Source organism: Drosophila ficusphila, unplaced genomic scaffold (genome assembly GCF_018152265.1).
Source record: "Drosophila ficusphila isolate 14025-0441.05 unplaced genomic scaffold, ASM1815226v1 contig_198, whole genome shotgun sequence".
In the NCBI taxonomy this organism is placed as follows: Eukaryota; Metazoa; Arthropoda; class Insecta; order Diptera; family Drosophilidae; genus Drosophila; species Drosophila ficusphila.
In genome coordinates, this window is record NW_025064092.1 from 2,239,263 (window position 1) to 2,261,778 (window position 22,516).

General features: G+C 40.1%; 1 protein-coding gene across 1 annotated transcript; it reads left to right on the forward strand.

Annotated features, from left to right (window-relative positions):
• Positions 1–19,101: 19,101 nt before the first annotated feature.
• Positions 19,102–20,675, forward strand: LOC108094572 (period clock protein). The gene is made up of 2 exons (XM_017195189.2): positions 19,102–19,509; positions 19,875–20,675. The coding sequence occupies exon 2, from the start codon at positions 19,885–19,887 to the stop codon at positions 20,260–20,262; it is 378 nt and encodes a 125-aa protein (XP_017050678.1). The 5' UTR covers positions 19,102–19,509; positions 19,875–19,884; the 3' UTR covers positions 20,263–20,675.
• Positions 20,676–22,516: the final 1,841 nt, after the last annotated feature.

The window sequence follows — 22,516 nt, forward strand, 5'->3', positions numbered from 1 at the left end:
TAAAACAATAAATCTAAACATGTTTGTAAGTCATTATTTTAACGGAAGAAAGGTTGTATTAAATAATGGTTGGTAGGTATGTACATTAATTATATTTTTATTTCTTAGATTTATTTTACAATGTGCAAAAGTTGAATAGTGCTTTGCAATATATTCGAATATTTCCTCGCAAGTAATCTGAGAACTCCCTAAACAAAACCCCATTTTTCATAAGTAATTGTCTGTGTAGAGCCAAACCAGACTCAAACTCCAACTTGGATGTGAACTCAGACCGAGCAAACCAGATCCGACCGGTTTAAGCCAGAATAGCGCAGGTCAGGATGCTGGAGAATAGGGCAGGATGTGTTGCAGAACCTAAAATGTGGAGGAGGAGGAGGAGGAGGAGGAGGAGGAGGAGGAGGAGGAGGAGGAGGAGGAGGAGGAGGAGCAGGAGGAGCACGAGGAGAAGTAGAAGCAGAGGAGCCACCATCGGCTCCACACTAAAATGTAGGCGGCTTGCGGCTTTTCCACGTACGGCGGATATTTTGCGGGCGGCGGTACCATGGAAAATGGGCGGAAAAACGCCGGGAAAATCTCGCCACGCTTGAGTCTTAGCGGAAATGAAAATCACCCAAGGTTAGGATTAAGTTTGCTTCGGCTTAATCAAATGAGTAAACGATGTGTCTGGCTAAAATGAATTTGCATGGAAAAATTAACACGTTCGAAACTATATAAATAGACTATATTTCAGGTCTTACTATATTTAAATATTTGGATTGCAATTATCAGACATTCTAATCTACTTTATGTTTGTTTTGTTGATAAAAAAAATCTCTTACTATCTTCATTTTTGTTATTAAGAAAAAGTGTGTAAATATAACAACTAAATTTTTTAACTTTTTTTTTTATAAATTTGTTTAAGAAGAAAAGAAGATTAGTTTTTTTAACACGTTTGGATAATATCAGATAAATATATGTATGTACTTAGTTTATCTTTAAAATGAAATTTAACATGTTAAAACTTTTCTATAACTCATTCGCATTTTATCAGAATTAAATATTATTTCTCTTGAAATGAGACTTTAAAATGTGGCTTAAATATATCTTTTTTGCCCACTGTGCCAGGTGTAGGATGTATGCAGTCTGTGTGTGTGTGTGAGTGTGTGTGTGTTGGCTGTGTGTATTTTTCTGGCGTGTGTGCTTGGCATTCTATTCACAGTCTGGTTAGCCCAGCGGCATATCTAATTATTTGCCCACAGAGTCATCAGCAAAACGCTCCACCCCCTTCCCCTTTTCCCTCTCCCACTCCCCTTTCCCCTCCCCCTTGCCACCCGCCTCCTTCCCGTGAGCCCTTTGTGGAGCCTCATTATGCTGGGGCAAAATATAGAAAACGGATTTTATAGTTTGCCATCAGGACTGCGGCTGCACACAGCCAAATGTGAAATTTTTTAGTAATTACATATTTGCACTGTTATTACCTGCATCAGGCATAATTCCAGGCTAACCTCCCACCCCCTTCCCCACCCCCCTTTCCCCACCCCTCTTTTCCCCGCAGCAAACGAATTTCGTTCTTTATTTATCTGTTGGAGGCGCGCTCTTTTGCATTACATAATTACGCGAATGTGAATATAAAAGTGCGTAATAGATGCGGGCTCGCAGGGTTATGGAAATGGAAATGGCTATGGCTATGGCTATGGATATGGAGATACTCGTACTTTCAAGGGCGGAATCCCAGCCAGAAACGTAGCATATGGCATATGCTGTATGCTATATGGTATATGGTGAATGTGTTCATGCCCAAGTTGAATGTTGAATGTTGAATGCAAAGGCGAAAAACCAACACGATGTCGACATTCTTCGTGGAGGGGTTTCAAAAACAAAAAACAGAAAAAAACTGTGTGAATGGGCGGCTAAGGGCGGTGGGGTTTTTGGGTGAAAAAAACATCTGTGTGCTCCTGTCTTCGGTGAGATTAGCCAGCTAAGGACATAAGCTCAAAATACGCTGCGAAAGAACAGATGGCTTTGCGAATAAAGATGCGAGTAAGATTTTTTACGATCAAAATGGCACGTACAATTTTGTTAATCTACTATAATTCTTACTTCTTTATTATGTGTTTATTAAAATGGGAGTTATGCAAATATCTCTAATATATAAAAGGAGCGTTGAGTTCATATTAATAGTATATATATTTTTCATTCGTTTTTTAGTTGAACATTTAAATTGCTAGTTATTCCTAATGACTTTATTTTTTTAAGAGTCTTCTAATTAAAAATAAATAATCTACATTATATTACAAAAATGTAGGCCTTTCAATTGTATTTAAGCATAACTTAAACTTGCTTTCATATTTTTATGTTTTCTTTTTACATTATTGTAGATGTGAGCTAAAACATTTAAATAGATTTCGTTGGGAGTATTTTCATTGAACCATTCGCTTTAAGATTCGATGCTTGGGCTTTTCAACCTCTATTTGGAAGGGACTCTTCTTTTCGGTTGGTTCTGCTGGTGACTTTTGGGCACATGTGATGCTCATATTAACCTGGTCGAAAAGCGGCTCCGGAATGCGAGCGACTGCAGCGGCGATAAAAGAGCAATCTAACCGCTGCCCGGGGCAACGATTCTATTCCATTCGATTCGATTCGATGCCATGCCATGCCATGCCAGGCCATTCCATTCGATGCGAATCGATTCGTTCTGGTTCGCTTTTGGTTGGTGGGTTCGTGTTCTCGAAAAGTAGGCACCGCCATTGGGAAGCCCCTTCTGAATCGTCGATTTCAATGTAGCTGCGACTGTCCTGCGTCCTTCAAATCCTTTGCAAAACTAGAATGATGAACGGGGAAAGGGGGGAGGGCTATTGGTGGGTTGGGAGGACTCATTGGTCAGGTGGGTCAGGTGGGTCAGTGGTCATGTCATCGTGCTGTCGCTGTTTGCCTTGTGACACGTGGATTGCCGAGAGATTTCGCTGCCATTTCTCCTTGTTAGCTTTTTGCATTCCAGTGTTGTTTTTTTTTCCACCTCGCATTCGTTAAGCCTTCACTTTCTCCCCCCACTTTCTCTTCCTCTCTTTCTCCTGCAGGATTACTCGGGCTAATCCCATCAGCCGTGCTTAATTATAATATTAAAAAAGAGGCGAGGTGCTAGACTATACATTTTTAAAAATGCGGTTACTTTGTAAGTTATTTAAAAGAGTTTAAAAACGAAGGGTAAAGCAAACGTATTTTAAATTCTCTATCTTGTTTATAGCTAATAATTTAATTACCATACAAATGATCTTGTAAATTGAATAAGTATTTCTGATGCGGCAGCAAAAGGCAATTTCTACGCTGCAACTTGTAATTTAAATTAAATATTTAAAGTGTCGTGCGGATGGAGTTTAATGCAAATTTCAAATGAATTAATGCACGCATTTCACCTCGACTGGCGAATGGAATTACAGAATTGTGAATGCGGCCGAAACATGGCCAAAAGTGTCATTTAGTATTTGCAGATATGAATTGGACAGCGAGTGCTGTGAAATAGGTCGATTGCGGAATTCCCTAAATGGATAAAGCACACATCGTGTTTAATGGCATATCAGGGTAATAATTAAATTATTATTTTTGCCGACCTAAATTGTTTGCGAATATTCGATTTCAATTCCTCCAACGTACGGCACATTTGTGTGTTTATTTATGCAACTCCTTTGGAATTCCCCCATCATCGCATTACACAGAAACAAAAACAAACAAAAACAAAAATAAATGAATTCCAATGCGCAATTGTCAAGTGTCTTTTGTAATTAATAGCGAGCAGTTGCGAATGCAATAAATAATCGATACATACTTAATTCCTCTCTTTTCCTTTTTTTTTTTTTGTTTGCTGCGTTGCCTTGACTCGATTTTAATTAATTTTTTATGAACTGCCTGTGTGTGTTGGTTAGTTGTAAATATATGTATTCGCCAGCTTCCCGTTTTCCATTTCCTTTGTCGAAGGCATTTCCCCCAAAAACGGAGCACAAAGGCGGCCGAATGATGAATGACTGCCAAATGAACATGTTTGAGTGGAAAGTCGGCCGAGATGAGTCGAAAGATAGAGTCGGAAATGTACAATATAATCGAAGCGATTTCTCGGCCGAGGCACGCAATCCGTAGAAAGGAAGCGGTAACGTGGCCAGACAAAAAAAAAGAGGTATTTTCCAATTTCAGTTGCAGTTTTACAGTGGTTGGTGCAGAAAGTTTCTTCTTCCGCACTTAATAAAATAAATAGTATTAAAATATCCATATGGCAACCAGGAACTAAATAGATATTTAAAATTTAATGATAGTATCAACACTTCTATTTGTTTTCTATTGAAATTCTAGTTATTTAGGATCCACTGTACGTGATTATTGATGGCAGCTCGACTGACAGTCAACCGAAGGGAACAAAGGCGCAAGTTTCGGGTTACCTGTACCAGGGATTAGGCATCTGTCTCAGTCTCATCATCAGTATCCTGCTGCTACCCCAGGAGCAAAGGCAACCTCAGTGCTTCAGTTTGTGCCTCTGTTGCCGTATATGTCTCATCTTCCAGCTGTCATTCGCTCACTCACTCACCGAGAATTGATGGCATTTGCCAAAAATACTGATGACACGCACACACACACACACACACACCGATACACTAACACACACACATATACTCGTACACCCATACGAGCGCAGGAGAGAACTTTTGTTGCATACTTAGTAGGGCAGGACAATGCGCCACTGATTGAATTGCATGTAAATTAACTTGCTGATCCGATTAGGACCGAGACGGGCCAACAACAAAAATAATATCCAATGCATGGCGAACTATTTACACGGCGAGAAAATGTTGACATGATTTATATTATATATGTTTGTCTGATGTAAATTCTTGCTTTTAAATGGGTATCTGCATCTCCGTTTCACGCTATTAATAAATATTTATTAAAAGTGAAGTGAAAGTGAAAAAAGTTTATTAAAAAAGCTAACTAACATTTGAAGTTAATAATCATTGAATTCTTAGAATTTTTCTTTTGGAAAATGTAATTTATTTAATCTTTCTAGCTTATTTCTTTTAATTGTATTTCATTTTCAGAAAAAAAAAAAAAAAAAAAAGAAAAATTTCTTTTAATGATTTTAATTTTAATTAATTTTATATTTGCTTAGTTTCTTTTCTGCGAACTCCCAATTAAATAACCAATAAGTTTGATGTAATTAATTAACTTTAAGCTTGAATATTTATTGGTAAAAGTATCAGTGTTCTCTCGTGAATTCCTGTTGGCTTGCTAAATTCATATATTTACTTTGTATTACGAAATATTTGAACAAAAATGCATCAGATATTTTGCAATTTTCCGCGGTGTTAGACTAAAAAACCGCATGAACTGCCAGCAGGTAAATGGCGAACGAGCTCACACACACATGCACACAGATACGCATGAAGAAGCTAAGTACACACACACACACACTCGCATACAGATACACTCAAATAAAGCCAGCTGCACACGGACAACACCCACACACACACACATACGCTTCGGGCAATTTCATTTGCCGCTCAGCTCTCACACAATTGAAATTTTTGTTGCATACTTTCAAGCAATTTGTTTGCAACTCAAGTTGCCCAAAAAAACAAAAAATAAAAGAAATAGGAGCAAACAAAAAAAACAAAATGGGAAGAGGAGAAAGCGAATAAAAAAATACACCCCACTTGCCTCTTCACTAAAGCTAAACCCCTCCCCTTTCCCCCTTTTTTTCCCCCTCTTGTCCATTTGAAAACTTGGACTCGATTTATTTTGATGCACTTTTTATTTTTTGTTGTTGTTCGTTTGTTTTTTTTTTTTTTTATTTCTATACCAGCAAGCTTGGCAGGGTTTTTTTTTTCGGGAGGATTGGAAAAAACTTGTGCATACTTTTCGTGGCATATTTTCATTCTGCTCCTTGTTCGTTATGAAAGCGGAGCTCGGTTCAAAGAGCTGCGACCACAATTTGGCTCTATCCACCAACTGCCATTCACCCTTCAGTGTTTTCCCGACCCCCAAAACCTCCCTTTCCCCCTTCACCCATTATAAATCTAGGGGCTATCTCTTGACCAACGCCGCCCGGAAAACAAATAGAAAAAAGTAAAAAAAAAAATGAGAAAGAAAGCGGGAAAAGCTGTAGACGAACTTATTTATTTTCATACTTAGAGCTTTGGTTTCGGCTTTGGTTTTTCTCCCCTTTGAGGATCTGCAGAAAAACACGCGAAATGCGCAAAGCGAAAATAATATTAAATAAGAAAAAAAAATAGAGAAAGCAAAAGAAAAGCTGGCTGAAAATATTTAATTAAAAACAAGCCAAGAAAAACTTTGTGGCAGTGGCTCACTTTTGATATAAATCATTAGGGGGCAAGGAATCGTTAAATCGATTGGGAGTGTCGCAAACACAAAGTATTATTTATGCACATAACAATGTGGATTCTGGCTGATTCATTACCATAATCGCCAATTCATAATCCGACAAGGACTTGCCAGGATAATAAAGACAAGGGCGGAAAAAATGACAAACACACACAGAGTTTCGCCCACAGAAAAGCCGAAATTTAATGAAATGTGTCGCAATCGTTTGGGGGATTCCCAAAAGCCAGTCAGTCACCTCCGCCAATCCATTTCCAATCCTCCTCCACACATCGAGACATCCTTTTCAAGTCGATGGGTGGGCGGTTATTTGGTATTGGTATTGGTATTCACCCGGCCAACACAAAACCACCCATCAAACCACCCACTTTCGACCCACTCAGACTCAGGAATTGACTTTAATGGCGCTTCGATGCTGTCAAACATTTGGGGCCACAACAGAAAATACTAGAGAGACTTCTTCGACTCGACTTTTTATTAAAAGCACTGGACAAAGTTTTCTGCTTGGCAAATAAATTGAATGTGTCATCTAATAAAGTACATATAAATATTCGACGAGCTGCCTTCACAACCCCTTCTTTACTGCTTCGATGCTCGTTGAAAGTGTACTTAAAAACAGAAGTGAGTGATTTGTTTTTATGGCAGATAAGTAATGCTTTAGTTTTATAAAGGTAGGGGATAGTTTTAGCTGTAGATATAAAATATAATTCAAAGGGGTTACCATAAAGGTAGAGTTTCTTGAAAATAAGAAATCCATTGAAGTGTAAATTCAACTTAGATCGTTTTAGATAGAAATATTCAATGGGCATGCCCTTAAGGTATATTTCTCTTTACAGTAATGCTGATAATAAATGCTGATAATTAATGCTGATAATAAATGCTGATATTAAATGCTGATAATAAATGCTGATTTAAATTTTATATAGGTTGTAGATAGAGATATAAAATGTTATTAAGAGGAGTTACCCTCAGGATATAATATCTCAGAAATAAGAAATAAGAAGTTTCCCAATCAAATTTCCAATAGAAGTGCCGCACATGCTGCATATGTATAAATGCTGATAAACATAGCCTTTTTCGAGATTACCTCCTGTTGTCCTTCCGACTCATTTCATCCACTCCAATTGCTTATTCTGGCTCCACTCAATCCCCGGGCTTTCCCGAGGACACTTTAACGTACCTCATCGTCCACCTACGGCTGCATCAATTATACAGATTGCGTTCGCATCCTAGTCGTAGTCGAGTGTATATCCTCACCGTGTATCCTGCGAAAGGGGAAAGGGAATGGAGTGGTTAGGTGGAAGTGGACAGTTTCGATATGTAGTGGCTCTTGGCTTCGGGGATAGTCGCATAATCAGTGCCAAATGCTTTGGACACAGATGCGAACATTTCGGACATTTTGGACATTTGGACAACTCATGAAATTCATGAAGAAGCCACCCGAAGGCCGAATGAACTTTTCCCCGGCTTCACTTGGCTTACGGTACATTTGAGCCTTGGCCAATCTGCCATCAGTTTTACCACCGGAAAAAGCGGGAAAAACCCCAAAACCCCGCCCTCTTTGCCCCTTGGCAACCATAGAGAATTTCAGTTCACACTTCTCACGCAGGCAAATAACCGGGACAAATGAGATGGAATTGTTTTGTTGTCTCTCGTCTCGGGCATTTTCATGGCTTGATTTTCATTTTGTAGTTAACAAATTCATAAAACGAATTCCTTGTCCATGTTTTCATCCCATGGCTTCGTTTCCAAGCGGCTGACCGCACCGAACTCATTTCCAAGTCAGAAATTACAACGCCACAAAGGAGAGGAAAATCTGAAAAATAGGCACCCCTCCCTCACCCAAAAAAAAAAGGAATGGAGAAAAATACAGTGACTGGAACCTCGGGGAACCACGAAACCTTTCCCGAAAATATTATGCAGGTTTTAGCCCATTTTCCCCCATTGCACAAAAATGGTTTAGCCAAACAAACAACACAAAAAAGCAGAAAAAAAAAGGGGGGAACAAAATGAAGACAAACAAAAAATGGTGACAGCGGTGATAACATACACAATCCCGAGAAAAACGCACACAAAAAACTGTGAGAAACACACGAAAAATGGAATAAACCATTTTGCATTGAAGGAACAATGTGCTGGATTTTTCGTTATTTTTTTTCTTCTTTTTTTTTTGTTTTTTTTTTGGAGAGGGTGCAGCAGGCGTGAAGGACCCGAAACGGAAATATAAACACGTTGAATGCCCTCTCGTCCTTATTTCCTTTCGCTGCTTATCCTGATTCGAATTGACTTGATTCAATCGCCGCATTCAAATTGAATCAAATCGAGCATAGCTACAGAATGTTATTCCCAACCAAAATCCAATTATGCGCAAAAGGGCATAAGAACTTGTGTCGATTGATTGCTAAGTCATTATGCAATAAAGAACAAGTGTTATTTAGAATTTAGAATAATATATAAAATGTAAAAATAAATAACTTTTAATTTTTGTGTTTAAATTATTTGTAAGTTACTAAAATGGGAATTTTAAATGTAAAATACTTTGTCAAAAAACTCTTTCTAATGAGCGTGAAAATCATTAAAAATGATTTCAATCTCCATATTCAAGTTGCCATGCCGCAAAAGCAGCGTCAAAGTTGTTGCAACGAAAATTGCTGACCACCTTTGTGTTGCCGCTTGTCCATTTCCATTGCCATGGGCGTGCAGAAAAGGGAAAGAGGGGGAATGGGGGATGGGGGAGTACAGGTGAAACTTGTGGCGCCATCGGCATTGGGGAAAATTCCGGAAAATGTTCCCGGAGCCCGGTGGCCGGCGAAAAGTTCGCTGAAACTGTGACACAATTTTTGACGAATGTCAAAAACTGAACCGTAACAAGTGGATGCACACAGTCGGGCCAAAAGACAAACAAACGAAAGGGTAACAGCGGGTGGGGGTTGGCTAAAAAACATATAAGGGGAGGGGGTGAAGGGGGGGTTAAAGAAGGCAAGTGCCGTAAACCCGCATCAACGCAAATGTCATTTGATGGATAAGTTTTCGGGACGAACCTCTGCCACTCCAACTTCCAGTTCCACTTTCACATCCACCGACATCCAAAAACAGGGATAACTATGTTCTATATTTAATTATTCATGAGGCGGCAGAAGTGCCACAGAGCGACGCAAACGAAACGAAACGCAACGAAGGCGTCCCTTTTGATTAATGAAGCAGCTGAGACAACATCAGCAATCAAATTAATTTCAGTTACATGAGCGGATTATAAAGAAACAACAACAATAACGAGCGGCAGCGCAGCTTGTTTAGATTTATTTAAAGCTTCGACTTGCTGATACCTTTTAAAATGAAATATAAAGCTATATGAAATATATAAAAAATTTGATAACAATTTTTAAAAAGATAACATATTGGTAAAGCCTTATTTCGAATCTAAATAATAATAAAAAGAATGAAAAGAATCACAGTACAATTCGAAAATTAATATTTTTAGCATTGAAGAAAACATCAAAACAAACATTAGTTAAAAATGTTAAAATTAAAATACTAAAATTTTAAACTATTTTAAATCTAAAAACTATATTGAATACCCTTTCTTGAAATTAGAATACCTATTTTAGAATAGATATATATTTATGCCACAGTAAATTCGTTAGAGATCCCAAAATAAACTTGCCACCGCCAGGATTTATGCCCCATTTATCCTGCATGGCCCGCATACCCTCGACTTGTCCCAGGACATCTGACAAAACTAAACGGGGCAAAAACCAAAAGGAGGGGCAACGAAGGGGGGAAGGAGGAGAAGGACAAGGGGGCGGTGGCTGTTGGGACAGCAACAAATCGCTTTGGGGAACAGAGGCAACAACGCGCAAACATTTTTCACAACTAAATGAAGTAATTTAAAATAATTATCAATGCTAATTTAATGAGGCCTGGGCCAAGGCGACCAACTTGGAAGCGTTGCGCAAAATATATGTGATATATATTTTTTGCTCCCTTTTCCATCGCTTTTTATTTTTCTTATTTTTAGTTTTTTTTTGCTCTTCTTGTTGGCCATTCCTTTGCGTAAAGTTTCTTTACAGGCTAAAGCTTTTTTTAATTTATAGTTTTTTATGCGGCCAGTGGAAATAAAAAGGAGATGTGGCAATTGAAATGCATGGCGTGGGCGTGGCACTTAGTGGCAAAACGTTGAGCCAGGTCTAGACGGCATGTATATATACATATACTTATACTTATACATATACATATACATACATACAAATTAGCCAAGTTAAATTGGCTGGGAAAATGGGGGGCGTTGTGTGGGCGGGGCACTGTAAAGCCACGATGATGAGAAATGCATTGGGAATCGTTGGCGTCGTCGTCGACAAGTATGCAACATAAATTGTACAAGCCGCTAACGGTAATTGTTGCGCCGCCAACATGACGTATACGCGATATTTGCCTAGCTGCAAATGAGGCTGCCATTTTGCCTCTCTTTCCCGCACTCGCACTCGCCTCCACTTCCGGTTCATGTCTGTGTGTGTGTAGGGGTGTGTCGCTGCTATATGTGTGTCTGTGTGTGTGTGTGTGTTTGCGTGCTCAAGCGCCTGGAAAATGCCGCTAACGATGACGTTAACGTTGGCTTTTACCGTTGCCATCAGCGTTACTCTCCTCGTCCCACATTTCTTCACCCCCCCTCTCCCCCTCCCCATCCCTCTCATTGCCCATTTTGCTCTCCTTTCACTCCACTCCACCTCCTCTCCTCTGCTTCGCTTCCCCTCCCTTTGCTCCTCATTCGGGGCGCCTAAAAGCATGCAACAGCAATTTAAATTTTGTGCGCATTTCAATTTGCGAAATGGTGGAATAAAAAAAAGAAGAAGCACCCACGCTAAACAACAAAAATGCAGCGGCAATTAAAACCGTGTGCGGTAAGCAGGAGGTAGAAAGAGAAAGAGCGAAGGGGGAGAGAGAGGAAAGAGAGGGAAGAGAAAGGCAGGAGGAGGACAGAAAGAGCTGGCAAAAGGACACCAAAGAAGATAAAGGTGCAGAAATGCAGGTAAATATTGTAACAAACTGGAGCACAAAGTGATCCTAAAGGATGCTATCGCCACAACATTAAATCCCATCTGTTCTGTATTAATTTCGGTTTAATTAACAAACAAAAGGAAATAACGAGTGAAATTAATTGCATAGCATTACATTTTTAAAACCGCAACACACACATTTAAATATTTATCCCATTAAATTTATTTATTCTTCGTGTTCGCAGTGCAATTTTAAATTTATAAACTCGAAATTGTTGCCTGCGGACTTAATTATATAATTTTGTGCAGCCCGTTAGTTATAATCGTAAAATTATTTATTTTCGGTTTTACCTAATTTAGTAAATGTCCTTGGGTTACTTTTCATTATTTTTGGCTTTCGTTTAGAGTAATAAAATAATTTCAATTAATATCTATACATTTTGGATTAAAAACTTAGCTAAGTTGACTTTATTGGATTAAAAAATTAAAATAAATTTTTTTAAACAATTCCAAAAAATAATGAGAACCAAATTTGGGAATATTTTTATATAACAAATATCTTCAAATTAAGGTTCTTCTCCTATTCTAAGATTAACGTGTATGCTTCCTTTGCCAAAAAAGAAATATCAATTAGTTTGAGTGAAACTTTGTACCTCTTTTGGGAATTTCGTTCGTATTGTAACCCTTTCTTTAAAACTATCTGTGTATCTGTATCTGTATCTGTATGTATATGTATGTATATGTATCTAAGTGCCGGGCGGATTCCCGTTGATTGAAACGTTTCGCCAACGCGTGGCATTTAAACTTAAATGCAATGGCCAGTTGCCCAGTTGCCAATGGCCAGTGGAAAGTGCGCGGAGAAAGGCGGAAAGGCAGGGAAAGTATAAATTGGACTGCAATGGCGCACTGAAAACCGGACAACGGGCACAGCACGCACATTAAAAGTTCAAATGGTACAAAAATATATAAAAATCCGCTTACGAAACGTCCAAGGGCCAAGAGACAAAGGCAGCTGAAACTGGAACTGAAACTGAAACGGAAAATAGACAAGACTGTGGCAGTTAAAAGTGGAATAGCATCGGGCAAAATAATGCGACCCCACGCAACGTTTTCCATTCTGACTTGGGGGTTTTTATGGGGGGAGAAGGGGAGGGGAAGTGGGGATTGGGGGGTTATAAAGACTATTACACTCGTTGTGCATTTTGCACTGATCGATAACCATTCGGTTTGCCTTCCAGTTGGCCATTATCTGCGCTCCCCCCAAAATATCAACTAAACCGACATGCAATCATAATAAGCCCTTTACTTGGGGTTCGTTTTTGAATGCCTCTCCAAAAAAAAAGACCAAGTTAAGCTCTCTTCATATTTTCTCCACTTGCAAAAGTTGCAAAATGAATATTTAATTGGGTGAGTTCGCAAGGAAAACAAAAAACTCTGTCATAATACTACAGGTAAAAACGGAATTTAAGTTCTAAGGAAAAAACTTATGCTACATTTAAATAAAAATAGTTTTGTGTATCTTCTGATAAATTTAATAGAGAACCCTAGTAGAGAAGAACTCAAAAGTATTTCTGCAATAAATTAAAGCATTTCCTTATCTATTTAACGAGGACATTTATGCCTGAAGCTACCGAAAAGTGATGAATAAATCTTAGGGGAATCGAATGGTAAACTAGAAGTTCTCGACGGACTCGAATATCTGAATCGAATACTTGGCCTGGGGCCAAAATGACCTTCGTCCAAAAGTCCGATACACATGCCAAATGGAAGGGGGAAAAATGTTACGCCAAACTAATTACTTGCTAAAAGCGCAAACAAAAGCCACCAAAATAAAAACAATCACGGCAAAAGGGTTGAAAAGGGGAGGGGAAGGGGAGAAGGGGGCGTGTCATGGGGCTTTATCTCCGATCGCACACTTGACGACCTCTAACCCCTCGTTTCAGGGATTTTTGTTCAACATGTCTAAACAAAAGCCCGGCTGAAACAAAGGGCGAAAACTGGCTGGGAAAAACACTCGAGAGCCAATCAATGCAAAATTTGTCCCAAAGTCAACTTGCGTAACACATACATACATATAAGTATATGTACATATAGATAGGGGCGTGGTAACGCCCACCGCACTTATAGTTTGTTAGCCTTATGCAAGGATATTCATTAATTAGTTCTTTGGCGTGAGAAGGTTTTGGAAAAATGGCAAAAAACCTGCCAACTAAAGTTTTGCAAAATTTATATAATATATACGCATTAAGTACGGAATTACGCAAGCAGAATGGCCAAAAGCCAATTAACGCTTAATTTAGTTGCGACATAAATACTTAATGGTAACACCAGTTGCCCGAAAGGGAGATTCACTTACTTAGGCGCCTTAAGTACATACACTTTCGATCCTAAGTTTCTTAACTGATTAAATAGCTTAAGTTTAAGTGCTGCTTTTGGTAAATATTTGCTTTGTATGTTTATTAAACCTTCAATCAGTTTCATATAATCAAAACTTGTTCAGGGTTGTTTTACATAAAAATAAAATGATATCCCTGAAATGCAAGATTATAATAAAAACATGTATGCATTAAGCACACAATAATATATCACTTTAACTCGCTTTGGTGCAATAAATTTGTCAAGCACAAATATCTGCTTTATTTATTGTATTTATTATAAACTAATTAATTAGAGCATGCAACATATATTTTTGATTATTCAAAATTAAATTTAGCTTAGGCACTTTTATGCATTTTTAAATATTTCTGCACTTTATATCTTTCGAAAATGAATGGCTTTAAAAGCGATTAATAAACACAGATTGTATAAAAATAACTAAGTATATATACACGAAAATATATTACTCATCACTTACCTGTTTTATTTGTTATATTATATATTATTTACTCTAGTTTTTACAGGATTCTCTGATCTGATGTCTCCATTGAAAATACAATGCCCAGGATATCCTGGCGGATTTTTCACTTTGTTTTCCTCGAAATTAAGCTGTGCCCGGATCCGCACTCGACCTTGGGATTGGAAAGCCGCAAAAGCCACGAGTTCTTTATGGCCGCGGCGGTCAGAAATCGGTAAAATCGGCTAACGAATCGCCGGAGCTGCAACAGCTGGCTGTTGGTTGCAGCTTAGCACCTGATTAGATGGACTCCAGGACTCCAGGCGTTGTCCTCGAGCGGCCGAAGTTTGCCAGGATGTTCGTCGTCGGCGCATTAAAGGCGTAACTCGAGTGGGATTCAGGGAATTTCGCAGTTCGATGCCCGGAGATGTTTCTGTTGCTCTGTGGCTTTCGCTTTGGCTTTGGCTTTGGGGGGAAGGCAAGGACTACGGGAGCAAGGACCAAGGACACAGCTATTGTCCCGGCTTCTTATCGAAATCCAGTGCTGTCACTTGTCGGGCACTTCACGGCAGCCAGTGATCTCCCTCGAGTGTGTTGAACATACGCTTCTTGTGTGAGTCCTTTGCTCGTACTTTCCCTCCTTGTTCCCCCTTCCCCCTCCTCCTTCTTCCCACATTTTCACCCCTCCTTCGTCTGTGTTTGTGTTGGTTTATCCGCTGCCTGACCCCTGACCCCTGGGCTTATACAACCACTCAGTGACACAAATAAAAGTAAACATGATAAAACCATTGAAACTTTTTCCATTTTCACTTTTGAGTGTGTTTGTATTTTGCCTCCGCTCCGCTTCGTCTTTTGTCCCTCTCCCACTCACTATGTATGTATGTATATGTGTATGTGTATGTGTATAGGTACCCCAGGATGGCTGCGTGCATCTGTGTGCGAGTTAATCTCAAGTGCAGCCGAGAGCTAAATATTTACCATTGGCGTTGACTCTGCGCCTCTGCCGCCGCAAACTCTCAAACACATGGCAGCCATCCACTGACCAATCCGCCCATCAGAAAACCACCCAACCGACCAAGCCACCCATTACCACCCATTACCCACCCACCTGGGAACAAACCCACTTTCTCCGCCTTCCTCCGTTCCACTCGACCCCCTTTCACCGCTGTTGACTTCTCGCTTATCATCGATGGCGCTGAGGTCTGTCCATCCAAACATGCATTCAAATGACCCGCCCACTCCGACTTTGCCGCCCACTCCGGCTTTGCCGCCCCTTGTTTACGCTTAACTAACAAGCCAAGCTAAAAGTTAGCTCTAGCTGCAAGACTGGACTTTCCCGTATCTTTTTTTCCCATTTTTTCTTTATTTTTTTTTTTGCTTTTATTATTTTTACTTCTCTCTCCTTTTGCCATTCAAAAGAGTCCAGTTTGTTGTGCATAAATTGTTGATGTTGGCAACCCTGGAACGGGAGTTGAATTGTTTTTGGATTTTCGATGCTGGATGCTCCACAGCAAGTTGGTCAGAACAAAAGGTGAAATGGCAAAAACACACACATATTTGTGTCAGTCGTTGGTCTTGTATGTGTGTGTGTGTGTATGTGTGTGTTGACCTCTGGCCAACTGCATTCATTCACAAGTCAATCAAACAGCCATGGCCCCAGATTTAACTTCTTTGAGCAATCTTTCCTTAGGTTATTATAAAAACTTAAGCTTTTACCAAACACACAGGGCAAATTTGTTTCGAAATTTGTTATAGGTTCAAACAGGTTCAATATGTTTTAATAAGTAAAAAGTATAACATTTTACTTTTAGGAAAATAGGTAAATAAACAGATTAAAGGAGATAATTGTTATTTAAGTAAGAAAGAAAGTATTATAAATTATCTAAAATAGAGTTAGTAAAAATATTTGTCGGAAACATTGAACCTAAACTTTAGTTTGTTTATCTGTGCATTTTAAGTCCGCTCTTCAACATTTTCTGCAGCAAGTGGATTATTATTTTTGCTAATGGGACACCGTCCCAACTTGACCCACTCTGAGTGCAATTTTTTTTTTTTGTTAGTGCCAGCGTGGCCCTTAAATAAATTTTAAATTGCAAACTCTGCGCCTTTGTTGAGTAAAGTCAACTTAAGCATCGTTTTCATGGCTGCACTATTCAAATGTAAATACTTTTGAAACGACTTCAAGTTAAGGATGAATTCTGCTAAGTAGACAAGTAAATATTCAGGATTTTGACGGTTTTCATTGCGGCATCACCTGCTTCGGGCCAAGTCTAAAGCTAAAGCCAAAGCCAACAGCAACACCAGCACCAAGCTCGCCCATCAAGCCACCAACTCGTGAATATTTAAGGGGCAGGCTTCAATATTTCAGCATCGCTCAACCTTGACAGCATTATGAAGTGAGTGCGACTGCAAGTGGGTGGTGGAGTGGGTTGCGAAGTGGGTGATGGGTGATGGGTGGTGGGTGGTGGGTGGTGGGTGGCTGAGTGGGTGGTGACAGGTGGCAATATGAAACGCTTGGCTGGCAAAGAGCGTTGCAGCGGATGCCGGAATCAACCGAGGCGTGTAACCGAGGTGGCACTCCCCCATTTCCCTTTCCCCCTCCTTTTCCTGACTTTTCCTTTTTGGACAGCATGTGCAACTGTCAAATCTTTCATGAAGATATAACTCAACTTGCCGGTTCAATGAGGCGGCTCATTACGTACCGGATCCGGATATGGATACGGCTTTACGGTTCTACGGTTCTACGGCTGACAATTGAGGGGCCTTGTGGTGTTCCGAAAGGAACTCATTTTCCCTTGACTCCTCGACTCATTTCAGCCATCCATTGTTGGCCGAAAAGTGCACGTAACGGTGTATTAATTACGCTTCGAACGATGGCTCAATGGCTCAATGGGTTTTGGTAATGCCGTGACATGAACGTGGAACTCTTTTGTGTTAAACATAAGTTCAATGAGTTGGCAGAATGCCATGGCAGACAGCGAAAGAAAGAATGTTTCAGCAAAAACATTGAACTATCGATTTTTATCTAACATGTCTAAAGTAAAAAGGTGACCCAGAATGTCCATAACTTTACCAATTTAATACCGATTTGATATGCAACTATCTCTAATCTTTTGTGATTAAATTCCTAAATAAGCTGCATTAAAATGTTTTATTTTAAGGGATGTCGATTTTCTAAGCCCTCTGCATTTTGGATTTTTCCAATGGTTTTTAAAAAATGTGACCCCATTAAAAATCATATCTTTTACAATTTTGACTCGATTTGAAACTGACTTACCTCAAATCCTTTTAAATTTTACTGCTAAGCGCTTTAATTGTACTTTTTGGTGAGCTCAACCCAACGAATCCTTTTTAAATTTTCATACCTTTTCCAGTTTGTAGTTAAATTATTAAATAAAATACCTGCAGGCGGTGTATTCTTTCATCCCTTTTTCGGTTGTTTGTTGGGAATTTGTAGGGCATTCCAGCTTCTGCTCCCCGAAGTTGCCTCCCCCTCTGTTTTTATTGCCATCAGGAGTCAATGCTCCAATCCTGTGCGAACTATCCATCAAGGGTTAAGCGCTGGCGGGGGGTTGAGATATGTACATATGAGCTGCCATGGCGAAAAGGGGAGAACCCGCCGGTGGACAATCATTTACCGAGCAGCTTTTGGCTCTCACTTTTCACACATACCGCAATTAATTTCCGTTTGATTGTTTGTCTCTGTCCGGACACCGACCCTCCGGAAAATCCCCTCCCATCCGGGAATCCTATTTGCTTCCCACACAGCGAATGCGATTTAATTGCTTTGGGGGCTCCGGTTGCCTCGACTTAAGCTCAGCTCCGGCGCTTTTCCTTTCCCTTTCCCTGCGCTTTCCCGCACTTTCCCGCACTGCACTTCCCGCCGTAAATAAGAGCTAAGCGCGGACACGAAGGTGGGTGTTCTACTGCAGGTGGAGCTCAGCAGCAGCAACTTTGCCGTGAAAGTTTTATTTGTTCGCTTCATTCGTTGCAGACAAAAGCCAAACATAATGTGGCACATTCATAAGCGCCAGTGTTGCCAGGCGACGTCGAAAGAGATGAACAGTGTTAGTGAATTACGAGAGAAGAAGTAAGAACATCCAGCTCTTTTGTTTTTGTAATTGCTCTTGCTTATGGGCGACTGATTCTGCGTATGTACGTACTATAAACGGTAAATAGCACAGTTTACAAAAACAATTTTCGCTTTCTCCTTTCCATCTCTATTCTCCATATGCACTACTCACAATCGTACGAAAAAATTTTAAGCTAATTTTGTTGTTGCACTGACAGCAGGCGTACACTTAAAAAATCTGATTGGTTTTTTGGAAAAGAAATTTGATTAATGAATGAATAGTCATGTATTATCTGTAATCAAATAACGGAAGATAGAATGTATAATGCAGAACAGCATTGTGGAATCGTCTTATTTAAAATAATATTCTTAGCTACTAATACGAAAATGTATGTTCCCTAATTCTCTTCAGTGTACACAACTTAAAGAAAAAACGGGTTCTTTGCATGTTTAGTGTTCTCATGTTTTCTTTTCGTTGTTTTGGTGTTTTGCAATGTTTGAAGCCCCTGGTATAAAGTTTTTAAAAGTTGATTTCTCAGTCGTGGTGCTTTCATTTCAATTGGCCGGTTAAATATTTTCACTGGTTTCAGTAACTTAAATAAAACGAAAATTGTAATATGTCAAATATTTTGACTGCAACGCATAAATAGCAATAAAAAGTTCAGAATATCAGACAATATTAAATTATATTTTTGCCGAATTTGTTTGATATTGCCATTTTTTTAAATCCCAACATGCAAGAGTATGTAATGTACCTATGTAATTGTAATTTTTTCTTTGAAAAACAAAGAAAGCTAGCTGGCATTGAATATAATGCCATTTTTATGTGAGGTTTCATTAGACTTAGTAGAATCGAATAGGACACACACAACCGACACAGTTATACACACACACACCGTTTGAACAAAAAAAATATATAGGAAAATCGTAAAAAAATAATAATCAAACGGTAAAAATCATAGCCAACGAGTTCGCAACGTGCAACACAATCGCGACTTGCGACTTGGACGCCCAGTCGCGTTGAACAGATCTTTTGCACGGCTGCAAAGGAGTCCTTTCGATCGCTCAGACAGAGCTCCAAATTGGTAAGTTCAAAGTTCAAGGCTCGCGAAGGACTAAGAGTGGACCCCGATCAAGTGGAAGCCGAGGGCCAATCGGGCCAAGAGGCCCAACGGAGCCCCAGGTTCAAGCCACACCGACCACTGGTTCCAGCCCGATTTCTTTTCCACTTTTGATAGTTTCCTTCTCAAGTAAGTCATTTGTATGTATTGTAATTAATAGCAGATACTATGATTTGTTATAAGCATAATTTTCTTGTTATATATTTTTACTTCTATATTTTATAGTCAGAAATATTAACAATATATTGTGTAAATGAAAATAATGCTTTCTGTATTCAAATTTTAGATTAGATAGATATTATAAATTATTATTTAGTTTTTTGTTTTTATAGCTAGAAAAGTATAATTTCTGTAGATGTCAGAAAATTCCTCGATTTGTATTTGCATTTATTGGAGATATTTTTGAGTATTTAAGGCTGTTTTAAATTGTGTTTGATATTTGACGAACTTTTACCTTTCACATTTTATTTGATATATTTGTTTTTTGTTTGCAGCGCTTTCAAGATGGTGATCAATCTGAATCCGGGCACCTCGACGAACGCGAATGCCAGCAACCACGGTGGCTTCGGCGACGGTAACATCTTCGGCGGAAACGGAAACGGAGGCGGAAACGGTAGCGGAAATGGCAACGGCAGCGGCGACGCCAGCGGAAGCGGAAATGGCGCCGGCGGCGGTGGCGCTACCAGCAACCTGATGGGCATCATTAGCCACTCGGTTTACGAGGGGATCGTCTACTTGCACGTGATCTGCGCCGGTGAATCGACGGCCAAGTGGATCACCTTGGACGAGGCGATGGCCTACTGTCCCAGCGGCGTGGTGGCCTACACCAAATTGCAGCTGGCCGAGATCTACGGCGTGCCGATGGAGCTGCTCTTCGAGTGACAAGAAGTGGCATCCTCCGGGATCCGGGATCTTGGGAAAGGGAGCTGGAATGGGATTCGCGTGTGCTCTGCTCATCGCTTCCACGGAATTGCATTTGAACTTTGGCACTGTTGTCCAAATCTAGCAAATCAAGTATTTAAACTCTTGCTAATTTTTCGCTTCACAAGCGAAATCAAAATCCTAAGTTCCCGTGTTACGAGATTTTCCCCGAAAAAGGCAAAAAAAAAAAAAATCAGCAACCGATTGCAAAAAGTGAAGATTTCCCGTCGAGGAGAAGACATATCTTTCTTGACTGGAGGATATATATACTTTTGGCAAAGCTCGGGGATATATTGTAAATAACGCTTGAGAGAAATGTATTTAAGCAGCTCAAAATAATTCATAAAAATCGTAAATGAATGTCAAAACCGTAATTCAATTGTTTTTTAATATACGAGTGCATATTTGAAATATAAATTTGAAATGAATTTCTTGCTTTTATGCAAAAGTCAGACGAATATTTTTTGTTTGTTTTGGATTGCCTAAGCTCTCCTTTTTTTTGTATTTAAATAATGTTTTTCTACCTTGCCTTTTAGACTTGCAGCATGTTTTGCGAAGCACTTAACCAACGAAAATCTCCAAGGATGCCGGGGTAATATCGCAAAAAATAAAAAGTTAAAATCTCCAAGGCACTCGGGCAATCCCCAGGATTCATTTGCCAGTGGCCACTAACCATTGGCCGCCTCACGTGCCCCCGTGGCATTTGTCAGTCGTCGAAAGAAGGAGACGAAGGGGCAACGAAGATGGATGGGCTGAGCGGATGTTTAAGGAGCCTTTGCCACGCAGCCACACGGCGTATGCGTAATGCGGCCAGCCCACAGAATTTGGGCATTTCAATTGCAAATTAGCCAAAAGCCAACGTCAACGGTGACCACGCCCCCCATACCCACCACATAGCCGCCCCCTTTTTCGAAGTGTGCCTCGGGCATTTCTTGCCTTTTATTTTCCCTCCACTTCTATGTGTGTCTGTGTGTGTTAGTGTGTGTCTGTGTCTGTGTCTGTTCTGTGTGTGTGTGGCAATTTGAATGATTTATGTTGATTGCGTATAATTGCATGTTGTGTCCTTGTCCGCCCCTTTGTGCCCAGGTGCGTTTTCCTCCCCACCCCTCTTCCCGTTTCCCTGCCCCTTTTGTGTGTTTCCTGTTTTTGGTGTCTGCTCCTTTTGGCCACGTGACAAATCCCCGCCAACAATTCCGCAGCTCCACTCCTTGGTCTCTCGGTCTCTCGGCTCTTCGGCCTTTTCCCGCTTTTCCTAACCTCAGACATTCTGCGGCGCATTGTTGCTGCCGCTTTTATGACGCTCCATCTGTCAGCGGCTCGTTTTGTGTTCGTTCTTGTTGTTGCTGTTCTTTTGTTGTTTTTTTTTGGTGACACACCGCTTGAAAGGAGCAGTGGAGAGGTGGGGAGCTAGAAAGGTGAAAAGGTGGGGCATGCCCAAACCAGCCTGCTTATCTAATTACGCGCCCAAAGAGCACGCAACACAAAAATGCCAACGACCGAACAACTTGTCTTTTGCGGCACGACGCTTCATTTTTCTAATGCAGAGCCACAAGAAGGAAAGCGGAAAGTGGAGGAAGGTGGGAAGTGGGGTGGCAAAGCGGTGTGGAAAATCGTGTCGTGGAAAATGCGGTGGGTCAGGATCTGTGCGAAGATGGTGCCTTATGCCTGACTTTTGCCAAATGGCAGGCACTCGCGCATTTATTTCACTTGTAAACGAGCGCAATTTGCAATTTGAGCGCGTCCGCTTCGCGTGTAGATTTCCCACTCCCCCACTCCCCCTCCCCTTTTCCCTCCCCTTCGTTGAAAATATTAAGGGTGTGAGCTGTCCGTCCTGTCAGCCATTTGCAATTGAATATTTATTTGCACTGCCCTGGACTTTGTGTCGGGTGTGGCGCAACTAAAAAATTATTACGCATACGCAGCGTTGTCAGCGGAAAAAAGGTGAGCGCTTCAAATTATAAAGAAAGGCTCAACACTTTTTATACCCTTGCAAAGGGTGTTTTTGATGTTAATCAGAAGTTTGGAAATAAAATATTCATAGCTTTGACATTTAGCAATTCGTGGCGATATTAAAAAGTTATCCCATTCAAGATTTAAATACTGGTATCCAGAATCTTTTATACACTTAAATAAAAACTGCAAGTGTATATAATCTTCGACTTGCTAAAGCTAGTTTCCTTTCGTGTTCCTAATCATGTTGAGTGTGACCCGAATT